Source organism: Gaeumannomyces tritici (assembly GCF_000145635.1).
Source record: "Gaeumannomyces tritici R3-111a-1 unplaced genomic scaffold supercont2.5, whole genome shotgun sequence".
Classification (NCBI taxonomy): Eukaryota; Fungi; Ascomycota; class Sordariomycetes; order Magnaporthales; family Magnaporthaceae; genus Gaeumannomyces; species Gaeumannomyces tritici.
Window position 1 is genome coordinate 607,714 of NW_008804549.1, and position 19,556 is coordinate 627,269.

General features: G+C 58.5%; 9 protein-coding genes across 9 annotated transcripts; 4 read left to right on the forward strand and 5 right to left on the reverse strand.

The window, feature by feature from the left end:
* Window positions 1-1,155: 1,155 nt before the first annotated feature.
* GGTG_09194 (hypothetical protein) lies at window positions 1,156-3,591 on the forward strand. Its single transcript, XM_009227038.1, has 2 exons — window positions 1,156-1,680; window positions 1,748-3,591. The coding sequence occupies exons 1-2, from the start codon at window positions 1,344-1,346 to the stop codon at window positions 3,397-3,399; spliced, it is 1,989 nt and encodes a 662-aa protein (XP_009225302.1). The 5' UTR covers window positions 1,156-1,343; the 3' UTR covers window positions 3,400-3,591.
* Window positions 3,592-3,921: 330 nt separating this feature from the next.
* On the forward strand, window positions 3,922-5,943 carry GGTG_09195 (hypothetical protein; the record flags this gene model as incomplete). Its single annotated transcript, XM_009227039.1, has 2 exons — window positions 3,922-5,337; window positions 5,396-5,943. The coding sequence occupies 2 exons, from the start codon at window positions 3,922-3,924 to the stop codon at window positions 5,693-5,695; spliced, it is 1,716 nt and encodes a 571-aa protein (XP_009225303.1). The 3' UTR covers window positions 5,696-5,943.
* On the reverse strand, window positions 5,906-6,463 carry GGTG_09196 (hypothetical protein; the record flags this gene model as incomplete). Its single annotated transcript, XM_009227040.1, has 1 exon — window positions 5,906-6,463. The coding sequence occupies one exon, from the start codon at window positions 6,461-6,463 to the stop codon at window positions 6,026-6,028; it is 438 nt and encodes a 145-aa protein (XP_009225304.1). The 3' UTR covers window positions 5,906-6,025.
* A 142-nt stretch (window positions 6,464-6,605) lies between these two features.
* GGTG_09197 (hypothetical protein) lies at window positions 6,606-9,295 on the reverse strand (the record flags this gene model as incomplete). The annotated part of the gene is made up of 6 exons (XM_009227041.1): window positions 6,606-6,911; window positions 7,148-7,271; window positions 7,779-7,973; window positions 8,044-8,517; window positions 8,701-8,927; window positions 8,981-9,295. The coding sequence occupies 6 exons, from the start codon at window positions 9,293-9,295 to the stop codon at window positions 6,606-6,608; spliced, it is 1,641 nt and encodes a 546-aa protein (XP_009225305.1).
* Window positions 9,296-10,227: 932 nt separating this feature from the next.
* On the reverse strand, window positions 10,228-11,333 carry GGTG_09198 (hypothetical protein; the record flags this gene model as incomplete). The annotated part of the gene is made up of 4 exons (XM_009227042.1): window positions 10,228-10,433; window positions 10,538-10,908; window positions 10,984-11,095; window positions 11,282-11,333. The coding sequence occupies 4 exons, from the start codon at window positions 11,331-11,333 to the stop codon at window positions 10,228-10,230; spliced, it is 741 nt and encodes a 246-aa protein (XP_009225306.1).
* Window positions 11,334-11,584: 251 nt separating this feature from the next.
* Window positions 11,585-13,645, reverse strand: GGTG_09199 (hypothetical protein). The gene is made up of 5 exons (XM_009227043.1): window positions 13,452-13,645; window positions 12,466-13,334; window positions 12,362-12,387; window positions 12,216-12,304; window positions 11,585-12,121 (listed from the first exon to the last, which is right to left on the reverse strand). The coding sequence occupies exons 2-5, from the start codon at window positions 13,261-13,263 to the stop codon at window positions 11,670-11,672; spliced, it is 1,365 nt and encodes a 454-aa protein (XP_009225307.1). The 5' UTR covers window positions 13,264-13,334; window positions 13,452-13,645; the 3' UTR covers window positions 11,585-11,669.
* A 753-nt stretch (window positions 13,646-14,398) lies between these two features.
* Window positions 14,399-16,631, forward strand: GGTG_09200 (exopolygalacturonase). The gene is made up of 6 exons (XM_009227044.1): window positions 14,399-15,041; window positions 15,106-15,184; window positions 15,250-15,374; window positions 15,434-15,603; window positions 15,679-15,909; window positions 16,004-16,631. Exons 1-6 carry the CDS (start codon window positions 14,618-14,620, stop codon window positions 16,373-16,375), a joined length of 1,401 nt encoding a protein of 466 aa, XP_009225308.1. The 5' UTR covers window positions 14,399-14,617; the 3' UTR covers window positions 16,376-16,631.
* A 517-nt stretch (window positions 16,632-17,148) lies between these two features.
* On the reverse strand, window positions 17,149-18,354 carry GGTG_09201 (hypothetical protein; the record flags this gene model as incomplete). Its single annotated transcript, XM_009227045.1, has 3 exons — window positions 17,149-17,168; window positions 17,239-17,399; window positions 18,128-18,354. The coding sequence occupies 3 exons, from the start codon at window positions 18,352-18,354 to the stop codon at window positions 17,149-17,151; spliced, it is 408 nt and encodes a 135-aa protein (XP_009225309.1).
* Window positions 18,355-18,966: 612 nt separating this feature from the next.
* GGTG_09202 (hypothetical protein) lies at window positions 18,967-19,545 on the forward strand (the record flags this gene model as incomplete). Its single annotated transcript, XM_009227046.1, has 2 exons — window positions 18,967-18,992; window positions 19,077-19,545. 2 exons carry the CDS (start codon window positions 18,967-18,969, stop codon window positions 19,543-19,545), a joined length of 495 nt encoding a protein of 164 aa, XP_009225310.1.
* Between the last annotated feature and the right edge of the window lie 11 nt (window positions 19,546-19,556).

The window sequence follows — 19,556 nt, forward strand, 5'->3', positions numbered from 1 at the left end:
TTGAAGGTGTCGCAAGAAGGAGAGTCGACCAGGCAAGAGGCCGCGGGAGTTAGGTATCGGTCACCTGCCAAGTTATGGGGAGGCGTCCGAGGTGCTTGGAGGGGCGAGGTGGCCGCGCAACGCCGGATGTGATCTGCGTCAAGAGGTTCGTGGGTTTGCAGGCAAGCCCCTACGTGGCGCAGCGCAGAGAGTTGCCGCAGTGAAATCGACACGGACCGCAGGAAAATCTCACAGTCGTAGTGTTCCGCAACGAAATCGCAAAAGGGTTGGAATCGCGATGCTGCCAATGATGCCGTTTGTGTCGCCGCCAAACGGAGGGTGGGTGCAAAATAGAGAAAATAAAGTAAAGACAATCAATACCTATGCAGGAGGGGCAGAGAAGAATAGTAATACAAAAATCCAGAAAAAAAAAGAAGCACCCCGACAGGCGCGCCGACAGGGATGTCCCTCCTTGGACCAAGAACGTGCCCCGTGTCAGGTCTGGATGACGAAGGCTGCGGGCGGGACATGGGAGGTACGAACAAGGGCCTCAGCGAAAGAGGGCTGAGCAAAACTCGGCCTGAGCTGGTGACGCGGGGTTGCACAACCAGAATGCCGGCCCAATGCCAGGGGTCCAGGCCACGCCGCATGTTCTAGGCCAAGGCCCAACCCCGTGGATGGAGCTGGAGCCGCCACGAACCGAGTCGAGCCTGGCCACGATCGGGCATGGAGCCAGGCGTGCGGGTGGCCCAGGTGGACACCCGGCCTCGGCTTGGAGCCTCTCGCTCTCAACGCTCAGCTAGGATGGAGCGGGATTCTATACCAGGGTGCCACAACGCACTGTCTGCGCGTTCTTGCCAAGGCCGTGTCCGTTTGTGTGTTTGCTGCCCATCTGCGTCTTTCGGATTTGCTGGTTCTGCGTGGAGGGGGTCGCCTTGAGCTTGCCTGCGCGAGCTCAATCCCACCCCCTCCAAGCTTCCCGCGTCATCATCGTCTTAGCTCCACGCCAGGCAGCAAGGCGAACGAAATGTCAGCGTGATCCACGGCTTTAGCACCAAAAACCCGGTCATCCTATTCGACGCTTCTTCTTTTTTTTTCTTTTTTTCTTCTTTTTTTCTTCTTTTTTTCTTCTTTTTTTCTTCTTTTTTTCTTTCTTTTTTTTTTTTCGAGTGCAAACAACGCTCAACCCCATTCAGATCAACGTCGGCGAAAGTGCGGAAGTTCCCCATGCACATATTTTCGCACGCTCTCGTGATGTGACCAATGGTATATAGCGATAAGCTACGTCCCCACGCCTCGTTTGGTCGTGTCGGAGTAGCGGCGCTGCCTTCATCATTTGTAAACAGGAATCCATACCACAAGCGATGCTGTGCTCCTGCTGCAAGCAAGTGTTTGACGAGCCCGCCGTCATTCAAGGCGAGAATGGCGCATGGCGCTGTACGGCGAAATGGTCGCTCACCTTGGCCGCCATCAAGAAGAGCAGCGTGTTCTGCGTCGCCTGCCACGCCATGGTTCGCTTGCTCAAGAGGCAAACCCTCTGGCACGGGAGGGAAGATCTGGTCCTTCATCTTAGCAGCAACCTAGCGAGCGTCGGATTTTTCCAAGGCCGGTTACCTTGTGTATTTTTCAAGGTTGACGATGCTGAGACGAGGACGAACTTGTCGGAAATCATACTGCTCATCGAGCAAGTGAATGATCAGGGTCTGTGAACTCAACGAGTACCCTCCGATTATGGGCCCCCATCTCTAAGAAAACATGTCGCTGCTAGGTTCACTCGAGCTTCTTGCCCAGCCGACATCTACGAGTACCAACTCCCCCGAGACATTTGCGTTCGTCAAAAAATGCATGCAAAACTGTCTGACCAGTCACAAAATTTGCCAGGGCGGCACCACTCAACCGCCTTGGTACCCAACGCGCCTCATCCAAGTCGAGCATTCCCAGGCGAGGCTGGTCATCACACGGGACACGCCACCCAGAGGCCCGTATGCGACATTGAGCCACTGTTGGGGCGGGCGCGCCGATGTCAAGCAGTGCACAACCAAAAACCTGGAGGAGCTCAAGAACGGCATCGCACTTACATCCCTGCCCGCCAATTTCCAAGATGCCATACATGCTGCGCAAGCCCTCGGCATCAACTACATATGGATCGACTCTCTGTGTATCCTCCAGGATTCCGATGCCGACAAGATAACCGAGATCAAGACTATGCTTAACGTCTACCGGCAGAGCGTCCTGACCCTCGCCGCCACGCGGGCTGTCGACAGCCACGCCGGCATGTTCGTCACTCGCTCGCCCGAGAACCTGTCTTCAGGGCCATTCCGCATTTCCAACGGCGCCCTGGACGGCATGTTTGTCGCTGTAGAGGCTGCCGTAGACTCCCGCTGGCACTGGAAAGATGTGATCGATCACGCGCCGCTCAATGAGCGTGGCTGGGTTCTGCAAGAGCGATATCTCTCGCCTCGCCTCGTGCACTTTACCGACGACCAGGTCATATGGGACTGCGCCGAGTCCACCGCGCCCGAGTTTGTCCCCTCGGGCGCCCGGGCTCTACCGCAGGTAGAGTCTTCCGGCATCGGACCCAAGCGCTATTCGAGCATCCTGGTCTCCTCCCCCGAGAAAGACCAGGCGCCGGGGCAGTGGTCCAGAATCGTGGAATCATACTCACGGTGCCGACTCTCGCACACGTCGGACAAGCTCCTCGCCCTTTCGGGCGTCGTGGAATCGCTACAGAGCGTGCTCGGAGCTAACGGCGGCCCCTGTGTGGGTTTGTGGAGGTTTCAGATGGAGATACAGCTTTGCTGGAGAGCCGAGCACTCCCAGGTGGACATTCCTACCAGAAATCGATTTGCTCCCTCGTGGTCCTGGATGAGCGTAGACGGGCCAGTCATCACCTCCCAGCTGCAACACTACCACGACGAAGGATATGATACCCAGCTGCTCGCTCAGATTGTCGGCGTTGACATGGACATACCCGAAGAGAACAGCAGCTGCCAGCACGGGAGCCTGCGCCTCCGCTGCATCCTCAACGCCGTCCAGCTGGAGGCGGGGCCTTCGCCCATCCTCACAGGTGCCACCATGCAGAAGAATTCGGTGGTGCAGTTTGATTCGGCCGACGCGGCTGATCCTGCTGGGCCATTATTCTTTGCACCCATTTTTGGCGTCGGGGATGCGCCTGAGCACACGAAAGGACCATACCCGCCGCTCGAAGTCAGAGGACTTTTGTTGGAGTTGATAGGGGATGAGGCGGCTGGAATTTATCGACGCCTCGGGCATGTGCTCACCTGCTCGAATGAGGAGCTTTATTACAGCGGGGACTTTAGCGATGGCTACCTCGACATGCTCCCGCCGGGTGTTCGCCCCGGTCAACCTGCTTCTGTCGATATGTTTGGTGGGGCAGGGAAGACGATCACCATAAGATAACACAGCATCTGTCCGAATATACGACATCAAGGCACCGTGGGTCCTGACCTCTTCACACGCGCGGCCCTCGCATTATTCTTGTTAGGTCTCCTTCCGTCCTTGATGTTGCAGGTTCCTTTGGGTACGTATATTTGATAATAATCAATATGGCGACACCCAATTCCCTTTGCTTTAACTTGCGAAGTCCCGTGTGCTGCAAACATGTTCAATGACTGCTAGCCATGAACACCACACGTGCTTCATCGACGCCCAAGGCTGTTTCGTGCCTTCCCTCCGACACAGCTCACGCCGTGCACAACCAGATCTAGGCTCCCGTCCCAAACGCAAGCGTTCCTTCCTCAGCGACCAAGCGTCCGAAAAATCCATCTCCATCTCCCACAAAAATCTTGGGTTCCAACACGATCTCGCCCCAGCCTCTACTAAGCCCCTTTTCTCACACATCCTGAACAGACGACAGCTCCTACAGAAGACCCTCCAGCACCAGTCTGTAATGACTGGCGGCGGCAAAACGCGCTTGCCAGAATGCCACCCCGGTCGCCGACACCAGATTGCGGGACGCTCCAGGGCCCTGACGCCTTGATCGCTGGGGGGAGAGAAAGCACAGACAGAGATGAGTCGTCAGGACAGTGCTCAGAATATCTTCCGAGTTCCAAGCCGGCGGGCCGGGTGCCACCTGCCCCTCGACCCCAAGCGCGCAAGCGAGGAAAGCCTAAGCGGTCAATTGCCAACGAGGCCATTGTCGAGGAAGAGACCAAGAAGCTCCCGTCGCCCAAGAAGCGCGTGTCCAGGAAGCCCCAGCCGCGTATGCCATCCAGCTATTCTTTACCTTCCTCGCCCTTGGTTCCCGAAGCGACCCTTGAGAAGGTGGAGAAGGCGGAGAAGGCTCTGCCCAGGTCTACGGCACTGGAAGAGCCTCGGGGACGCAAGCGTGGGGCAAACTCCGATCTCGCCTCGATCTTGTTCAAAAAGGTCGTGGCTGCGAAACCCACGGAACCTCTGAGCTCCCCCGAACAAGAAAGCCCTCTACCGAAACATGCACCCAGAGATAGAGCTGTACGCGACGTCCTGAATGTTTTTGAATCCGACCCCCTCTCGTCACCACCATCAGGCAGTGGCTTGCTCCCCAACCTCACACAGATTAGCGACTCGCAAGAGATCTTCGATATCGTCCAATTCTCTGGGCGCCCAGATGACACAAGCGACACGGCCCCAACAAGCCCGGTCGGCCGCCGCACCAAAGCAGAGACATCGACCGCGGACAAGACGGGAAGCAGCCCCAATCCTCCTTCCGAGGATGTCAAATTCCCATCCATGGCTACCATGTCACATGATGATGACAGTACCGCCGCTCCTTCCGCTCCAGCTTCTGAGGGCGACTACTATTCTCCCGCGCCACGTGTGCTGTCAGCAACCGGCTCTGATCCGCCGTCACAGCAACCGCCAAGTCCCGAGCCTCGCGTTGTCTTCGCCGTCACTTCGCCGCCTTATACCTTACGCAAACCCAGTCAAGCTGCACCCAGTTTCCCGCCGGCACTCGGCCCACATGTTGAGCCAGTCACGCAGGAATCTCCTGTCTCAGCACATGCTCTTCGACCTACCATAGTTGTGCTATCGTCTTCGTCGTCCTCACCAGACCCATCGCCTCGCAAGGTACGGTTCCGGCCACCAGGCGCGAACACCTTCAGGTCAGCAGACGATAAGAAAAGGCCCCCAAGCCCTAGCCTTCCCGCACGAAACTCACCTCGCCCCACACAAACTTCCAAGCGACTCTCAAGACATGGCATCTACACCACAAGCTCGCCGGACCCAACCAGAGCATCACCAGGCCCGCAGACTGATGTTCTGGAAGAAAGCCCGGCAGGCTCCGGATCGGATGGCCTTGATGGCCCATCGCAATATCAGCGGGAAGTGCTGCAGACCATTTCAAGGATCATTGATGTAAGAAAATATTTCTGGGTCAATACTCCATCGGAGCTAGCTAACATGAAGCTTGTAGTCTACCATGGAAGATCTCAACCGCAAGGAGGCCGCCCTGGACATGGTCACGAGCGACTTTGAGCAGTTGATGCAAACTATCGATATGCTGTGCAGGATGCATCAACGGGAGCAAACAGAACTCATCTTGCACTACAAGAAAAGGTGCGACCACGTCATCCGAGACCTTGAGAGCGCCCGCAAAGGAGTCAAGCAATCTCTGCAAGACCCAGACTTGCTTGACTTTGATTCGTTCGTGGCGGAGGCTGAGACTCTCAGCACGGACACCAAGCGCCTTCTTGGCAAGTTCGGTCATTACTAGTCTGACGCCCGTGACACCCACTAGTGGATAGCTTCAGTTTTTCTTCCGATCGCCTGGGTCGCCGTTATTCCCCATTCCTGGGAGGTGGTATCTCATCCACACACACACACACAATGACTTGATGGGAAATCTCGGGTACTTTGCTTGATGTAGCTACCAATTTGCAGAGATGATGGGGTGGCACTTGCCTGTACATACAGCTTGATCGTAATTGGCTTTAAAATTGACTTGCGAAGAATATCGATGTGCTACCGAATTTGAAGATTGACTGTGGCGTCCTGTGAGCACTACAGCATCTATCCGGGCTCCAGACCGAGCTTCCCTGCATGGCTATGCTCCCGGTAACACATGCTTCCCTTTGGATGCTCGGTCGAGCACAAAAAGCGGCATTGTCAAGAGTACGCATATCAGGGAGCTTATTAGCTGCCAAGCTGTCCAGACCAAGGGGCCCAGGACAGGGACGACGAAGCGGAGGTACTCGTTGACCTGGTAGTGGTCCTCCTGCTTGGCGATCATGTACCGCGGCCTCGCGACGGCTGTGTCCCGGGCCCCACTGTCTTTTTCCCCCTCCTTCTGCCCTTGCTGAGCTCCTTGTTCATGCAGCGGCCCCGACGCCGCTCCCACGTTGGATGGGGTCTGCTGCGCCAGGTGAACCTCGGTCACGAGGCGCACGTTTGCGCTGTAAAAAGGGAGGAACCAGACAGTGAAGCGCTGCCGGATGATGAGGCAGAGGATGTGGTTTTGCTTGTCGTAGGTTTTTTTTATCATCCGTCGCCGTGGACCGTCACTGTCGGCCTCCAAAGGGCAACGCGATTCTCACCACATTCCCCATGTTACGCAACGCCCTCGGCTTCCTCTGGGATCCGTATGCAAGTGGTAAAAAAAAGAAGGTAGGGGCTAGCACACACCCCTAGAGCCTAGAGTCGATCTGGAAGTCGATGCGCGGGCTCAGGAAGCGGTACCAGCGGTAGATGGCGGCGATGGCGTCGCGGGAGCACACGACGTGCTCCCGGCGCGGGAAGAGGGCTCCCGGCACGCGCGTCGGCTGAAAGCGCGGCACGCGGTAGAAGGGGTGGGCGAAGGCGGCGTCGGGCAGGAAGTAGGCCTCTATCGCGCCCTGCTGCTCTTCAGCGCCGCCCTGGCAGAGCGCCCGGAGGACGGCGTCGATGTCCTCGACTATTTTTTTTTGTTGGCTGTCAGGCCCGGGGGGGACTGTCTGCGATGGGGGTGGAGCAAGGGGTCACCTGGGTTCTCCATTGCGGTGTTGGGTTGATCAGGGGAAGCCACTGGTGATAGGGCGGAGAGGGAGGAGAGAGGTGGGTGGACGGCGAGGATGAGGCTGATCGGTCGGTCGTTTCTTGGTGTTGGCGTGGTGTTGCACCTCGTGCCGCCCGCCCTTGGCCAGGGGAGGTCGAGTGACGACATGCTGACGCCCGACTTCCCAGGACCTACCGTAGCCGGGCTAATCGCGCCCGAGGAGACAGTCCGTCCAACGAAGAATCGGATGAAGCAGTCGCGCAAAACACTAAAAATGCCTTGCCGGCGCATGGACTCGCCAGCACGCTCGCAATTGGGTCTATTGTGCATCAGGCAATCAGCGTCTTCCTCCGCCGTCGATGGCCCGCTGCCAGCCATGATTCGCGGCCTTCCCAGGGGCAGCCTCGGGCTCAAAAGTCATCCCATCCCAATGGCCCTGATCGGGACTAGGATGTAACAAGCACGGGGTCACATGTTTTGTCTAGCTTTGATTGACATTTCCTCCTTGCCAGACGCTTCGACCTTTCCTAGCTCCTGATCCTGGTAAAATCGTGATATTTGCCTCTTTGGCCTTTGCATCCCGCGAACCCTCGCCCAGACCCCAGACCCTTCTTCTGCCATCACCCCTTGCACAACGAACTCCCCGCTAAAAGCTCCCCCCCCCTCATCCCTCCCCTCCTCGCGCCTGTCCCAGCCGGCGCGCAGCGTGAGCCGGGTCTCGAGGTCGGCCACCTTGTCCGGCACGGCGAGGCCGACGCCCAGGAAGACGAAGAGGGCCCACCTCCAGCGGAAGGGGTTGAAGGAGATGCAGAAGACGAACCACTACATGAGCTCCAGGTAGGTGAAGAAGTCAAAGGCCGACGTGGGGCCGGCCGCCTTGAGCACCTTTGTCATGTCGATCCAGCGCCGCATCCACCAGGGCGCCGGGCGCGTGAAGGGGTCCACGAGGAACACGAGCAGCGTGCGCGTGTAGATGCCGATGTGCCAGTTGCCAACGGTGCCGATGGCGGAAACGTAGGTGCTGGTTCGGCCAGTGTTAGTCAAAAATGGATGGGACAGGAGGTCAAGCACCGGAGGGCGGCGTTGCTTACCAGTTGATGGCGCACACGGACGGGTGCATGGGTGGGAACGCCTGGAGGTACCAGTCCAGCGGGCCGTACGGGTCCTCGAAGCAGTCGTCGGGCAGAAACGCCAGCGATGGCCGCTTGAACCCAGTCGCCATCACCACCACGTCCGCGCCCACGCGCCTCTCCTTCCCCGGCCCGCTGGCCGGCACGCCCCTGGCGCGCTGCTTGACGGCGACACCATCCTTCACAAAGCCTTCGACATCGCAGCGCACCCACTCGGCGCGGCCGGAGCGCAGGTGGCGCATGACTTCCGAGTTGACCATGGGGGTGTCGGTGAAGATGCCCTTATCCTTTGGTGGAGACAGCTCCTCGAGGTCGCGGTAGAAGAGCTTGCGCAGCAGCAGCTCGGGGACCCACGAGAAGACGGTCTCCTGGCCCAGGACGTTCCAGGAGAGAAGCACGTCGACGAGCAGGTTGCGCGGGATGATCCACTTGTCGCTGCGCGAGATGATGGTGGCGTGCACCGCGCCCTGGTTGAACGCCTACTCGAGCGCCTCGACCGCGCTGGCGCCGCCGCCGATGATGGCGACGTTTTTGCCCTTTGGCGATTTGCTGTTGCGCACCCGTTCTTATCAGCGGCTAGACTGACAACCAGGGGGATTAGTTGCTTCGATTACTTACTCCGATAGCTGACTTGAGTGGTAAATCTCCCTCACAAAGTCGCCCATGCCCTGAATGTGCGGCATCTTTGGCTCGCCGCATGCCCCGACGGCGGCGATGAGCCCCTCGAAGCGGCCGAGGCTAGGATCGTCGTTGATGACCCAGCGGCTCTTTGCGTCCTGCGAGGCCGTCGTCACCTTGGTGTCGAAAACAGTCCTACCCTCGAGCCCGTATCGGCTCCAGACGCCCTCGACCAGGCCAGGGTCTCGTCCTTGTTAGGGTACCCGCGCGACCAGCGCACCGCCGGGTAGAAGCGGTACATGGCCGAGTGGATCTGCAGCTTGGACGAGTCGTTGACGCCCGTCCAGATGCCACCCAGCCGCCCGCGCGGGCCGGCCTCGAAGAGCACCACGCCGAAGCCGTGGCCCACACACTGCGCCGCCGCCGACACGCCCGTGATGCCCGCCCCGACCACGGCGATGCGCGGGCGGTCCGCCGGCGCGTGCCCGTTCTGCGACGGCGGCGGGCGCGGGGCCAGAGCCTTGTTGGCGAGCCATTGGAACGCGGCTAGGCCGGCCTCGAAGGGGGCCGTCACGACGTCTTCTGGGCGCCACATCTTCGGGGATTCGCTGAGTCGGCTGTTTCTGCGATGGCTATGTGGGTTGCTTGGCCGTCAAGTCGATGTGGTGCTGTCTCGTCTACATGTCGGGTCGCGAGCGAGGTATGGTGAGGGTTTTGTTCTCCGTGGTGCGCTATGGTTTGAGAACTTGCGCAAGGCGCACTGGTCGTTTCTTGTGCTGCGAGCGATACGAATCGACTGAGGGGCTACGTCATCCGGACATCAGACAGTGGGACGTTAGGTACATAGTATGAGGAACATGTGAAGGAGATAGCAAATATAAATGGACGGCGTTCAAGATGGAGGGACTGTGCAATGCATCACGTCACAGCCGCCTTGTTCTTGTTTTTAGTTTGGGTAAGATGAAACGACATAGCTGAGCCTACGTCTGTATTTGAAGGAGAACATGATAGAGGAGTTCTTGATCATTGTTTGGCCGCGGTGTGTTATCAGGCCTAGAAAGAAAATGCATTAATATATGTACAGGTATGCGGCTAGTCTACGCGCTACGCGCTGCAAAGTGGTGAAAACCTTTACGCACGTCTGCGCTACCGTGTCACTGTAGGTCAAAGATGCATCATCCGTGGACGGATGGTAATAATGATAGCGACGGTGAGGGCAACGGCGTCAAGTCCCGTGATTTCTAGCATATGCTAGTCGGTATGCGGAGCTGAGAGATGTACATTGAACCCTGAGAAGTTGAAGGCAACGGTTTTCAACAGAACAGGATGAGCTCTCCCTCTTCAAATCCCACTATTTTCCTTCCGGTCAGCTCGAAATGACTGGGTATGATACGGGACATCGGCGGCGGCAGCCTAATCAGTCGTCTATCGTATCGTGAGAGACACAGACCCTATCACCGCTGCCCGCTGGATTGGCTGAGACCTTGAAGCAAGCCGCCCGCTCTCGCGGAGCCGGCCCTAGCTCGATCAGAGCCAGTAGTTAAACCAGCGGACGGCCTGAACAAAGGCGGCCTGCTTAGCAAACCTGGCCTCGGGGTCAGACATGTTGACGCGAACGCCAAAGCCATGGGCCACGCCCGAGTAAAGCGCCAAGGAAGATGCGGCGTCGGTCGACAGCAGCGCCGTCTCAATCTCCCACCTGCGCTTCGGCGGCATCAAGAACGGATCGTTCTCTTCACATCGATACATGTCAGCTAGGCACCACGCACACACGCCTTGGCGACAGCAGCAAGCAGCAAAAAAAGCACCGAGACACAGGGGAAGATGCACCACTCACCGGCAGCAGCAACGGTCGCAGGCCCGACCCGCCCCACGATCTCCTCGTCGGTCACGCGCGTCGGGTGCGCCGTGGCCACGACGTCGACGCCCAGGCCGGCGGCGTGCTTGGCCGCGGACGCGTAACGGAACGCGTAGCGGCCGCCGAAGCAGTAGCCGGCGGACCCAAGGCGCGCCACGCCCAGGGCGCCGCGAAGGTGGCGAGCGGCGGCGTCGACGGCTGGCTCCGTCACGTTGGGCGGGTGCGCGTCCAGGAACTCGATGACGCTGAAGCCCAGGTCCGGCCGGTCGTGGTCGTCGGGCGCCGGCTTGCCCGCGAACAGGTCGGGCGCCACGACGACGTAGCCCGCGCGGGCGAAACTGTCTGCCAGCCTGCGGTGGTGCGTGAGGGGCACGGTTAAGACATATGGTTCTGTTGCTCCGTTTTCGGGAGGGGGCTTGGCTCACAGGAGATTCTCAAGAAGCGGCAGCCCGAGCACGTCCGTCAGATGGAGAATACCGGCTTTGGGCTGTTGGCCACGTGTGTGGTAGCCTGGCGGGTAAGTGATGTACATGTCGACTGGAAAGCGAACGCTGTCAGCCTGGTCTGTGTGAAGAGGCTGAGAGATAGGTAGGCCCTTGGCCGTGGCAAGAAAGGGGCTCAACAGACATCCATCGACTTTTTTCATGACACCGCTCGGACGCCCCTCGTTTATCAAGACCGGGTCACCGCTGGCTGGTGACGCGTCACGCGGTAGGCTCACACCCGCCACAGAGACCGCCAGGAAGAAGTTGATCAACAGGCTGTGGAACTTCATGGTGGTTACAATGGAGTGATTGAGTTGGTTTGGATAATGGCTAGGTTTGCTCATGGGTTTACCTGGGCGGCCGGTATGGTCATTTTATGCCATCTAGGGCCAGGCTTCGGGGCCGACGTCTATCGGGGTTTGCTCTTTGATACCACTCCGAGAATGGCCTCCTCACGGAATTTACTCATCCTTCATCAAACCCAACCTGATGAAGAAATTCGTGGCGCATTAAGGATGGAACGTTTCCTTAACCGAGATGCCCGCATTTCTATAGCTTAGTAACGACATGTGCCTAAAGGCGACGTTCGGGATCTGGTACCGCCATCCCCAATCACCGCCCGCCCATCATTGGTTCCTCCGCAGCTCATGGTTGTACAGCCGCTTGAGAAAGTCCTCGGCCTGCTCGGTCCTCTCGCTGTCTGGGCCCGCGTACATTCTAAGTTCCCACACCGCCCGTGTCGCCGAATCCCGTGCCTGCCCCCACTGCCTTGCGGCGAGGTAAAACTCGGCATCCATCGCGGCCATGTCGCCGGCCTGGGCCTCAAAACCCTCCTCGAACATGATGTTCTGCATCTCGTCCATGTCGTTTCGGACGATGCAGTCGTAGCTGCCACCCGCGAAGTCCTCCCGAAATTCCGGGTCGCTGAGGCCTTTCAGGATGTCTTGCAAGCGCATGCGGTTGCTGTCTGATGCCTGGACGATGTGTGGGTCTGCGGAGCAAAGAGAGCAAGTGCATTCGAAGCCCCAGCGGCCGAGGAGCTGGCGGCGGTCCTCGGAGAGGATATTTAAAGGTGTGTCTAGAGAGGGCGGAGACGCCGAGCATTCTTGTCAGTAGTGTTCAGGTGGCATTTCCTTTCGGCCCGCTCCGGTCAACGTCTGTTGCCCACTCACAGCTCACGGTCAGCTCTGTGCCCGGCTCGATCTCCCTATACGCCACCACCTCCAGCTCCATGGTGCTTCTCCTGTATCGAACGTATGTGCTGTTTTCGCACGTTAGTATGCATGGGTGGGGAGTAGGACGCCAAGGTTTGACCTACTTTGGCTTGCACGCGTGGTTGATTCTCTGTTGAGTTCCCGGCAAACCCGTTAGCTGCCGTCTCTGGTGACTGTGTATGTACGCTGGCAGCACGGCTAGACTCACAGCAATTTTAGGGTACAAGCCCGAATGTGGCACCCCATTGAGTGTGATGGCGAAGCTGTTGGCTTTCATGATCCCTTCCACTATGTGCTCTTTGCTGTGGTATGACAGCGCCTTGACATGAGCCCTGTCCGCGGGCGGCAGGCGTGCGAGCGCTCTGTCCAGCATCGCGCGGTGCTGCCGGGAATCGACACTCCAGTGCCTGGCCATCATGTCGACCAGGACCGGCCTCTCTCGGAAGAGCAGCTCGCCAGGCATAATGCTCGCGTTGGCAACCACGCCCATCCCCTTCCCTTCGACCGGCCGCACCTCGTACGGGGGCGGAGACCGGGACTCCCGCACGTGCGCGTCCGGTTCCTTTCGCCAACCTGTCGGAGCCACTGGAAACACGCCCGACGATGAAGGGAGGCCCCAGGCCAAATCGAGCCCGTCGACCAGCGGCGCCGTCGCGGCCGCGATGCTTGGGGTTGTCAGGATGGAGATTCCAGAGCCAGACCCTGCCAGCGAGGAATGCGTGTAGATGCAGTAGGGGGCTTTTCCGTTTCTGGTTGGCTTCGAGCAGATGGGAAGTCGTGTCCAGGGCTCCCAGGTCCCCTTTTGCGCCGACGTCGCATCGTCAACCTCTGTCGGGCAGCTGCTGAAGATGGAATGCTCGCCTCCACCGGGCGGGCTTCGTGACAGCGATGGCCCAGCAGGATTCCAGAGGCATTGTCGGGGCCCAATGTATGCCGCTGCTGTGATAAGCTGCCACGCATAAAGCGCGCAGAGGATAAATGTCTGGTACTTGGAGGCTGCGAGCATTGTTGAGAGCTCAGAAGCGCAGATACACGGCTGTTTGTCGGGTTTGGCGTGGAAGAGAAATAGTTCTGCATCTAGTGAGATGGTTAGTCGATGGAAAATCCGGTCATCCTTCGGGATCATCTTGACGGTCATCCTCTAGGATCAGCGTGGCGCAGAGAATCCATTGGCCGCCGTGTTAATAGCCGTACCTGACCCCAAGACACGTTTGATTAGCCTGATATGCGGCTTGAGACGGGCCGTCGCTTTGAGGTGAACAGCGTTGGATCAAGGGGAATGCCAAGCGTGTTGTTGGACTGGACGACTCCTATTTTGACGGCGGTGACCAAGACGATCAGCGTGAATGCCTCAATGACGACAAAGATTGAGTAGGTCGAGGTGACTGTGAGCTACCCAATTGGATGGCGAGGGCTGAGCTGATTGGGCCAAACTGTATGTCTGTGGCGGCTGCAGCTGCCAGACAGGGAGGGGTATGGCTCTGCTGGGGGCTCCTTCCTCAAGAAGGCGGTTTTTGAGCTCAGGCGGCATCCTCGGCGCAAAACGGAATGACAGCTATCAAACACGGACCAGCTCCCAGCAGAGAGCAGGTCGGAGACATTTTTGATAATGGCTGCCTGGTGCCTGGTCAGCTCTTGGGGAGACAAAAGACCAAGAACCAATACCTAGTAGCTAGCAAGCACTCGTTTTTCTCCCTTGACAGCTCTTTGTTTTCTTGGTGAATCTCGAAGATGGTGGATGCGCCCTGCCACGCTTCTTGAGCTCGGCAATACCCGTTCCCATGTCATCGAAACCCAGAGAGGTGGACGAACGCGAGGGACGAGCCGTGAGATCCTGGACGTTCGCTAGCATTGAGTTTCTCCGTCTGTCGAGCTACCGACGGCGACAGATATTCCGCCAACCAACGCCGACGGCGGATCCCCACAGCCCCAAGCTACCCCGGCCCCGAGCGAGGAGATGCCACCAGACAAACGTTCTTTGCAGCCTATAGTTTGGTCCGTTCCTGGACTTCAGACCCGTTTATTGCGTCAACGGCTAGCCTGCCGAGATGGACCAGACCAAGGCGTGCGGGGAAACCCAGATTCTCGCCCCGCTTCCCCAATCTTGAATGCGAGGGGCTCGCTACGCCAGGGGTAAAATGGCTAAGCTTGCCATCGACACATCGGCCTCGGCCGCACAATTTCCCCACCACCTTGCGTCCTTTCCACCGCCTTTCGAGATGCCGCAGGTGCCGGCTGGGTGGATTGGGGGATGTCCTGGAGATCTATAAGAGAGCCGAGCCGCTAGAGACTGCTGCGCTTGTGTGCTAGGGGCCAAGGGCCACACACCACCACCAACGCCAACGTCCCACGCGCCGACAATGAAGCTGTCCTCCCTCGCAACCATCGCCGGCACGCTCGCCGCCGCCGCCGCCGCCGCCGCCTTCGCGGTTGAGCCACCTCCCGGCGTGCCGCGCAACGCCCTGGAGTTCCGCGAGAAGCACCCCGTCGCAAGGCGCTCCGCGGGCTGCCGCAAGACCGTCACCCCGCGCGCGTCCACCCACGACCTGGACGATGTGTCTGCCGAGTTTGAGCAGGCCGTGCGTCAGGCCAACAAGGGCGGCACCGTGTACCTGCCCAAAGATCAGACGTTTGTCATCGGCAAGCCGCTGGACCTGACGTTCCTCGACGACTTTCAGCTGCACCTCGAGGGCACGCTCAAGTTCACCAACGACACGCCGTACTGGCAGGCAAATGCCTTTTACCATCCGTTCCAGCGGTCGTTGATGTTCTGGAAATGGGGAGGTGAGTTCGGCATCGCAAAATCCGAGGAAGCATCGAGGCTGACACTGTATGATCCCGCATGTAGGGAAGGACATCAAGATATATGGCGAGGGCACCATGGACGGCAACGGCCAGAGGTGGTGGAATGAGTTTGCCGGCCTGGAGTATAACATCTCTTCTTTGCTCACTTCTCAAGCAAGGCTACGACGGAGCAGCTAACGAGTGATAGAATCCTGGACCCCAACAACCCCTACCTGCGCCCCATTCTCTTCTACGCCGAGAACACCACAAACCTAGAGATCACGGGTATTCAGATGAAGAACAGCCCTGTGTGGCACAATTTTGTGGTCACCTGTGAGTGCACCTCTCCCAATGGCCACTGAGAACCAGCTTCTAACACACGCACATTCCAGCCAAGAACATCAGCTACAAGGATGTTATCATCGAGGCCATCACCAACAACGCCACCGCTCTCCCCAAGAACTCGGACTTCTTCAACTCCCTCAACGTGGAGGGGGTCAACGTCGAGCGCGTCTGGGTCAACGTCGGCGACGACTGCTTCTCACCAAAGTCGAACACGAGTGTAAGACATGCCCCTACCTCGCGTCGAAACGCCATTACCTGAGCTAGACACTGATAGCCCACCTCGGTGCGCTAGAAAATCCACGTCGACACCATGTACTGCAACGGCACCCACGGCCAGTCCCTGGGCTCTCTGGGCCAGTATGCTGGCGAGACCGTCTATGTCGAGGACGTCGTCATCGAGAACGTCTGGATGCTCAACGGCGACTACGGCGGCCGCATCAAGGTGTGGGCCGGGGAGAACGTCGGGCAGGGATGGGTCCGCAACGTCACCTACCGCAACTTCTGGACCGGCAGGATCGACTACGCAAGTGCCCCCCCCCCCCCCCCCACTACACAACAACAGTCTTCTGATCTCACACACACACGTCGCTAACAATACACCGTGACCTGCCCAACAGGCCGCCTTCCTCGACTCGTGCTACTTCAACATCCCCGCCGAGCAGTGCAACCGGTTCCCGTCCAAGATGAACGTGACCGACGTCACGTTCGAGAACTTCTCGGGCCACTCGAGCGGCCGCTACGGCAACGCCGTGGCCCGCCTGACGTGCTCGACCAGCGCGTCGGCCGTGTGCAGGAACATCACCTTCAAGAACTTCAACGTCACCACCCCGTGCGGCGGCAAGCCCGTCGTCATCTGCGACGGCGTCAGCGGGCTCGGCCAGGACTGCGTGCCGTTCGACAGCGCCGAGGCCCGCGCCGCCCTGGCCGCCAAGTGCAGCATCCCGCCCGTCGCCATCGCGCCGCCCTGGCCTGTCCGGGAGTGGAAGTAGGCGGGGACGGCTGGGTGGGGTTCGTTTGCGGTTGTGAGCGGTGGAGAGATGGACAGGGCTAGGATGTCTTCGCTAATTGTGCTTTTATGCCAAGCCACGCCTTTTGAGCTCATCATAAACACTTTTCCGTACACACCATACTGATCCTCCTTCCTGAATGGTCTTGCTATCCCCGTATACCTGCTAGTTCTACCACTCGGATCTGTCTATACGTTGACATCTTCTGCCGAATATGGAGCCCTTTGACAGTTTTAGCATACTTGTGGAGCAGCTTTGTGCGTGGCACTGCCTATAGATACCGTTCCAGACCGCCGCGGCCACACGCTGATTCTCTCCACAGCTTTGGTCCGGGTCTAGTCTTTTCCTTTCTCCGAGCCTCCAAATCCTGGGTTGGCTGGGGCATATAATGGCCAGAGCTCTGCGCATCAAGGCAGTGGCCAGTAGAGACCAGGCGAAGAGGAGTGGCTGTCGGCGTGGGACGGACATGACGACAGCAGGAGATCTAGCAATTTTCCGTGACCCAAAAAAGATCCAAGCCCTGATTAATGGTTTCTAGCAAGAACTGAGGCACAAGCTACGCAGATGGGGCATTAGGCGCCAGACTAGGGGACATTGGAAGCAGGGTATAGATGTTTTGCATTTGGATAGCGTGTGTGCTCGCCTTTTCCACCCTTCGGTATCAATGAACACGTGTCTGACTCGGCTCGACCAGCTTGGGCAAGGAATGAATAGTCTCCCAATTCCATCAGCTCATCCATCAGTCTCCTCATCCGTCAGTCTCCCTCTATCAGAGCTGGTTATGGTTAGCTGGATAGTTTAGTCAGGTGAGGGAAAATTGAGGTGAGGTGGGGTGAATGGAAAACTTGCCTTGAAGTCGCCCTTGAGCGGCTGCTTCGGGCCCTCATCCTCCTCGGGCTTTGGCTCGTCCTCGATGTCCCCGTCAGCCGCGACAGCGCGGCCTGCGGCGTCGGCGTCGGCCTCGTCGCTGGCGTCGGCGTCTTTCTTGACTTGGGCCGTGGTGTAGCTACAGCCATGTCAGCCCATCTCTAAATAACGGCTCGGAACGCACTTGATATCATCGGTCGAACTAACCTGCCACCAGCCGATCCAGTACTGACGGCGCTTCGGCTCAAGAAGCTTGCGGCGACACGTCAAGCTCGGATTGTATCGTCCAGGGCACTGGCGCCACCGCCCTTGTCACTATCGCGGCCGCCGGTGGGGTCGAAGTTCGAGGACTGGGGTCCGTTTGCTTGGCCGTCATGACCCGAATAACCTGATCCTTGGAAACGATAAGTTCACCCCAGGTACCGCCGCCTGATATTGGCGGTGGATTCTGGGGTGAACTTATCGTTTCCGAGGCCGACACGGATCATCGTATCTGGAAACGTTAGCCAGGACGAAAATATAGAGAGAGCAAAAGGTATGGGTAAACTCACTCGACAAATCCATAGCCGCGGCACCGGCCGTCGTCCTCCTTCTGGAGTTGGACAAACCGCAGTTCTCCGAATGGCCCAAAGACCGTTCAATCAATAGAATATAAAAAGAAAGAAAAATAACCCGCGCTGCGGCGGTGACGGGACCCCCTGGGTCTCAGAGCAATCTCGAGGCCCAGAGAGTCCGGCTCAAAGAAAAAGAAAGAGAAGAAGGAAGAAAATTTTTCTCTGCAACAGCGGAGAAGGCAGGTATTTATAGAGCCAGTCCAGAGCTTTGACCAGGTGAACAGGCAGCCAGGGAACACGTATAATGACGTACTCTTCAAGTGGGGTGTTCTTCAGGCGAGGTAGGAGCAGGCGAATCAGCGACCAGTCCTCCTCCGCATCTCGGAGCTCTTGTTGAGAGGAAGGCGCGGCCTGGGGGTTGGGGCTGGCCCAGGCGGGTCTAAGGCGCAGGAGGGCGGGTAGGGTTGTGGGTGATTGATATCCCGGTCCAGGAGGGTTTGATATTGGTCGCGGGGCACATGACAAGAGCCTCAGTGGCATGGCTTAAGGGCACAATGGCCCGAGGAGGAAGGAGCGAGACATGAAAAAAGCAAGGTAAGGGTGCCTGGGCAGGGGCAAGGGCACGAGGGGCCACTCGAGTTTGAATTTTGATATTGTACGCGTGATATTCGACGCGTAGAGACCTACAGTGAGCTTGGGACCTGGGACCCTGTCACATTTCATTAGCCAACAAGCACGCAACGGCCAGTATCACGAGTCTCTATTTACCACAAAAAAAAGTCGATATCCAGCAAAGCTGCACTTGAGAACACTCTTCCAGAATTAGACTAGGACTACAAGCCCTCCAAGAAGTTTGATATCCAGCAAAGCCGCACTCGAGAAGACTCGCCCAGAAAAGGACGAGGACTGCGAACCCCCCATCAATCTCAGCATCCTGCCCATCAGCAACACCAACAGTCTTCTCCATCGGAAGTGCCGATATCCCTTCCATTGATAGAAATATCAACTCCATCTGCAAGATCACCATCACTCCCATCAGCAGTTCCGGCTCCAGCTTCACTGCTGCTACCTTTTGTGCCTTTGCCGACCGACCCTACCTTCTTCCTCTTCTGCTCCTCACCTTCCTCCCAAGCGTCCGGAGAATCAAACAAGATGACGAGCAACGACGACAGCGTCAGGTAAGACGCGGCCCTCCCTTCTGTCAACTAGCTTGATTGATCTAATAATTTGATACTAACCTCCTCCGTCACACATCTCTCCAGCCGCGAGCCCTCGCCCGTCCCCTCGGAGGCCCCCGCTCCCCCCACCCAGTCCCCAGAGGAGGTGAGGGCCGAGGAGGTGCCCGACCAAGAGGGGCAGGCCAGACCCTCTGGTCCCCAAGAGGCAGGGGCTGCCCAAAAAGCCCAAGACAGCGACGACCTGCCAGACTACGAGTCTGAGGAGGAAGAGGCGCCGGCACCCGAGCCCGCGACACCGGCGCCGCCGCCTCCAACTGCCGAGGAGGCCCAGTGGCAGGTCGCGCTGTCCGAGGCCGACGTCTTCCTGGACCTGATGTCGGACATCCTCCTCTTCGGCCCGGCCCCGCCGGCGACCGGAGGGGAGGAGGAGAACAACGACGACGATGACGACGCTTCCGGGGGCAACAGCTCCGGTGCCGAGGAGTCTGCCGCCCACGGCAGCGAGACCGAGGTCGACCCGGAGGCCGACTCCGAGTCGGAGAGGGAGGGCTGAGCCCTCTGCCA

Bases quoted from the DNA above. Each gene is read 5' to 3' on its own strand.
- GGTG_09199 (XM_009227043.1), bottom strand. From the start codon at position 13,263: ATGCTCGCAGCCTCCAAGTACCAGACATTTATCCTCTGCGCGCTTTAT. The intron at 12,388-12,465 runs GTGAGTCTAGCC...GGAACTCAACAG, and splicing joins GCTTGTACCCTAAAATTGCT to AGAATCAACCACGCGTGCAA. The intron at 12,305-12,361 runs GTAGGTCAAACC...GTGCGAAAACAG, and splicing joins AACCACGCGTGCAAGCCAAA to CACATACGTTCGATACAGGA.
- GGTG_09194 (XM_009227038.1), top strand. From the start codon at position 1,344: ATGCTGTGCTCCTGCTGCAAGCAAGTGTTTGACGAGCCCGCCGTCATT. The intron at 1,681-1,747 runs GTCTGTGAACTC...TGTCGCTGCTAG, and splicing joins CGAGCAAGTGAATGATCAGG to GTTCACTCGAGCTTCTTGCC.
- GGTG_09200 (XM_009227044.1), top strand. From the start codon at position 14,618: ATGAAGCTGTCCTCCCTCGCAACCATCGCCGGCACGCTCGCCGCCGCC. The intron at 15,185-15,249 runs GTATAACATCTC...AACGAGTGATAG, and splicing joins AATGAGTTTGCCGGCCTGGA to AATCCTGGACCCCAACAACC. The intron at 15,375-15,433 runs GTGAGTGCACCT...CGCACATTCCAG, and splicing joins GCACAATTTTGTGGTCACCT to CCAAGAACATCAGCTACAAG.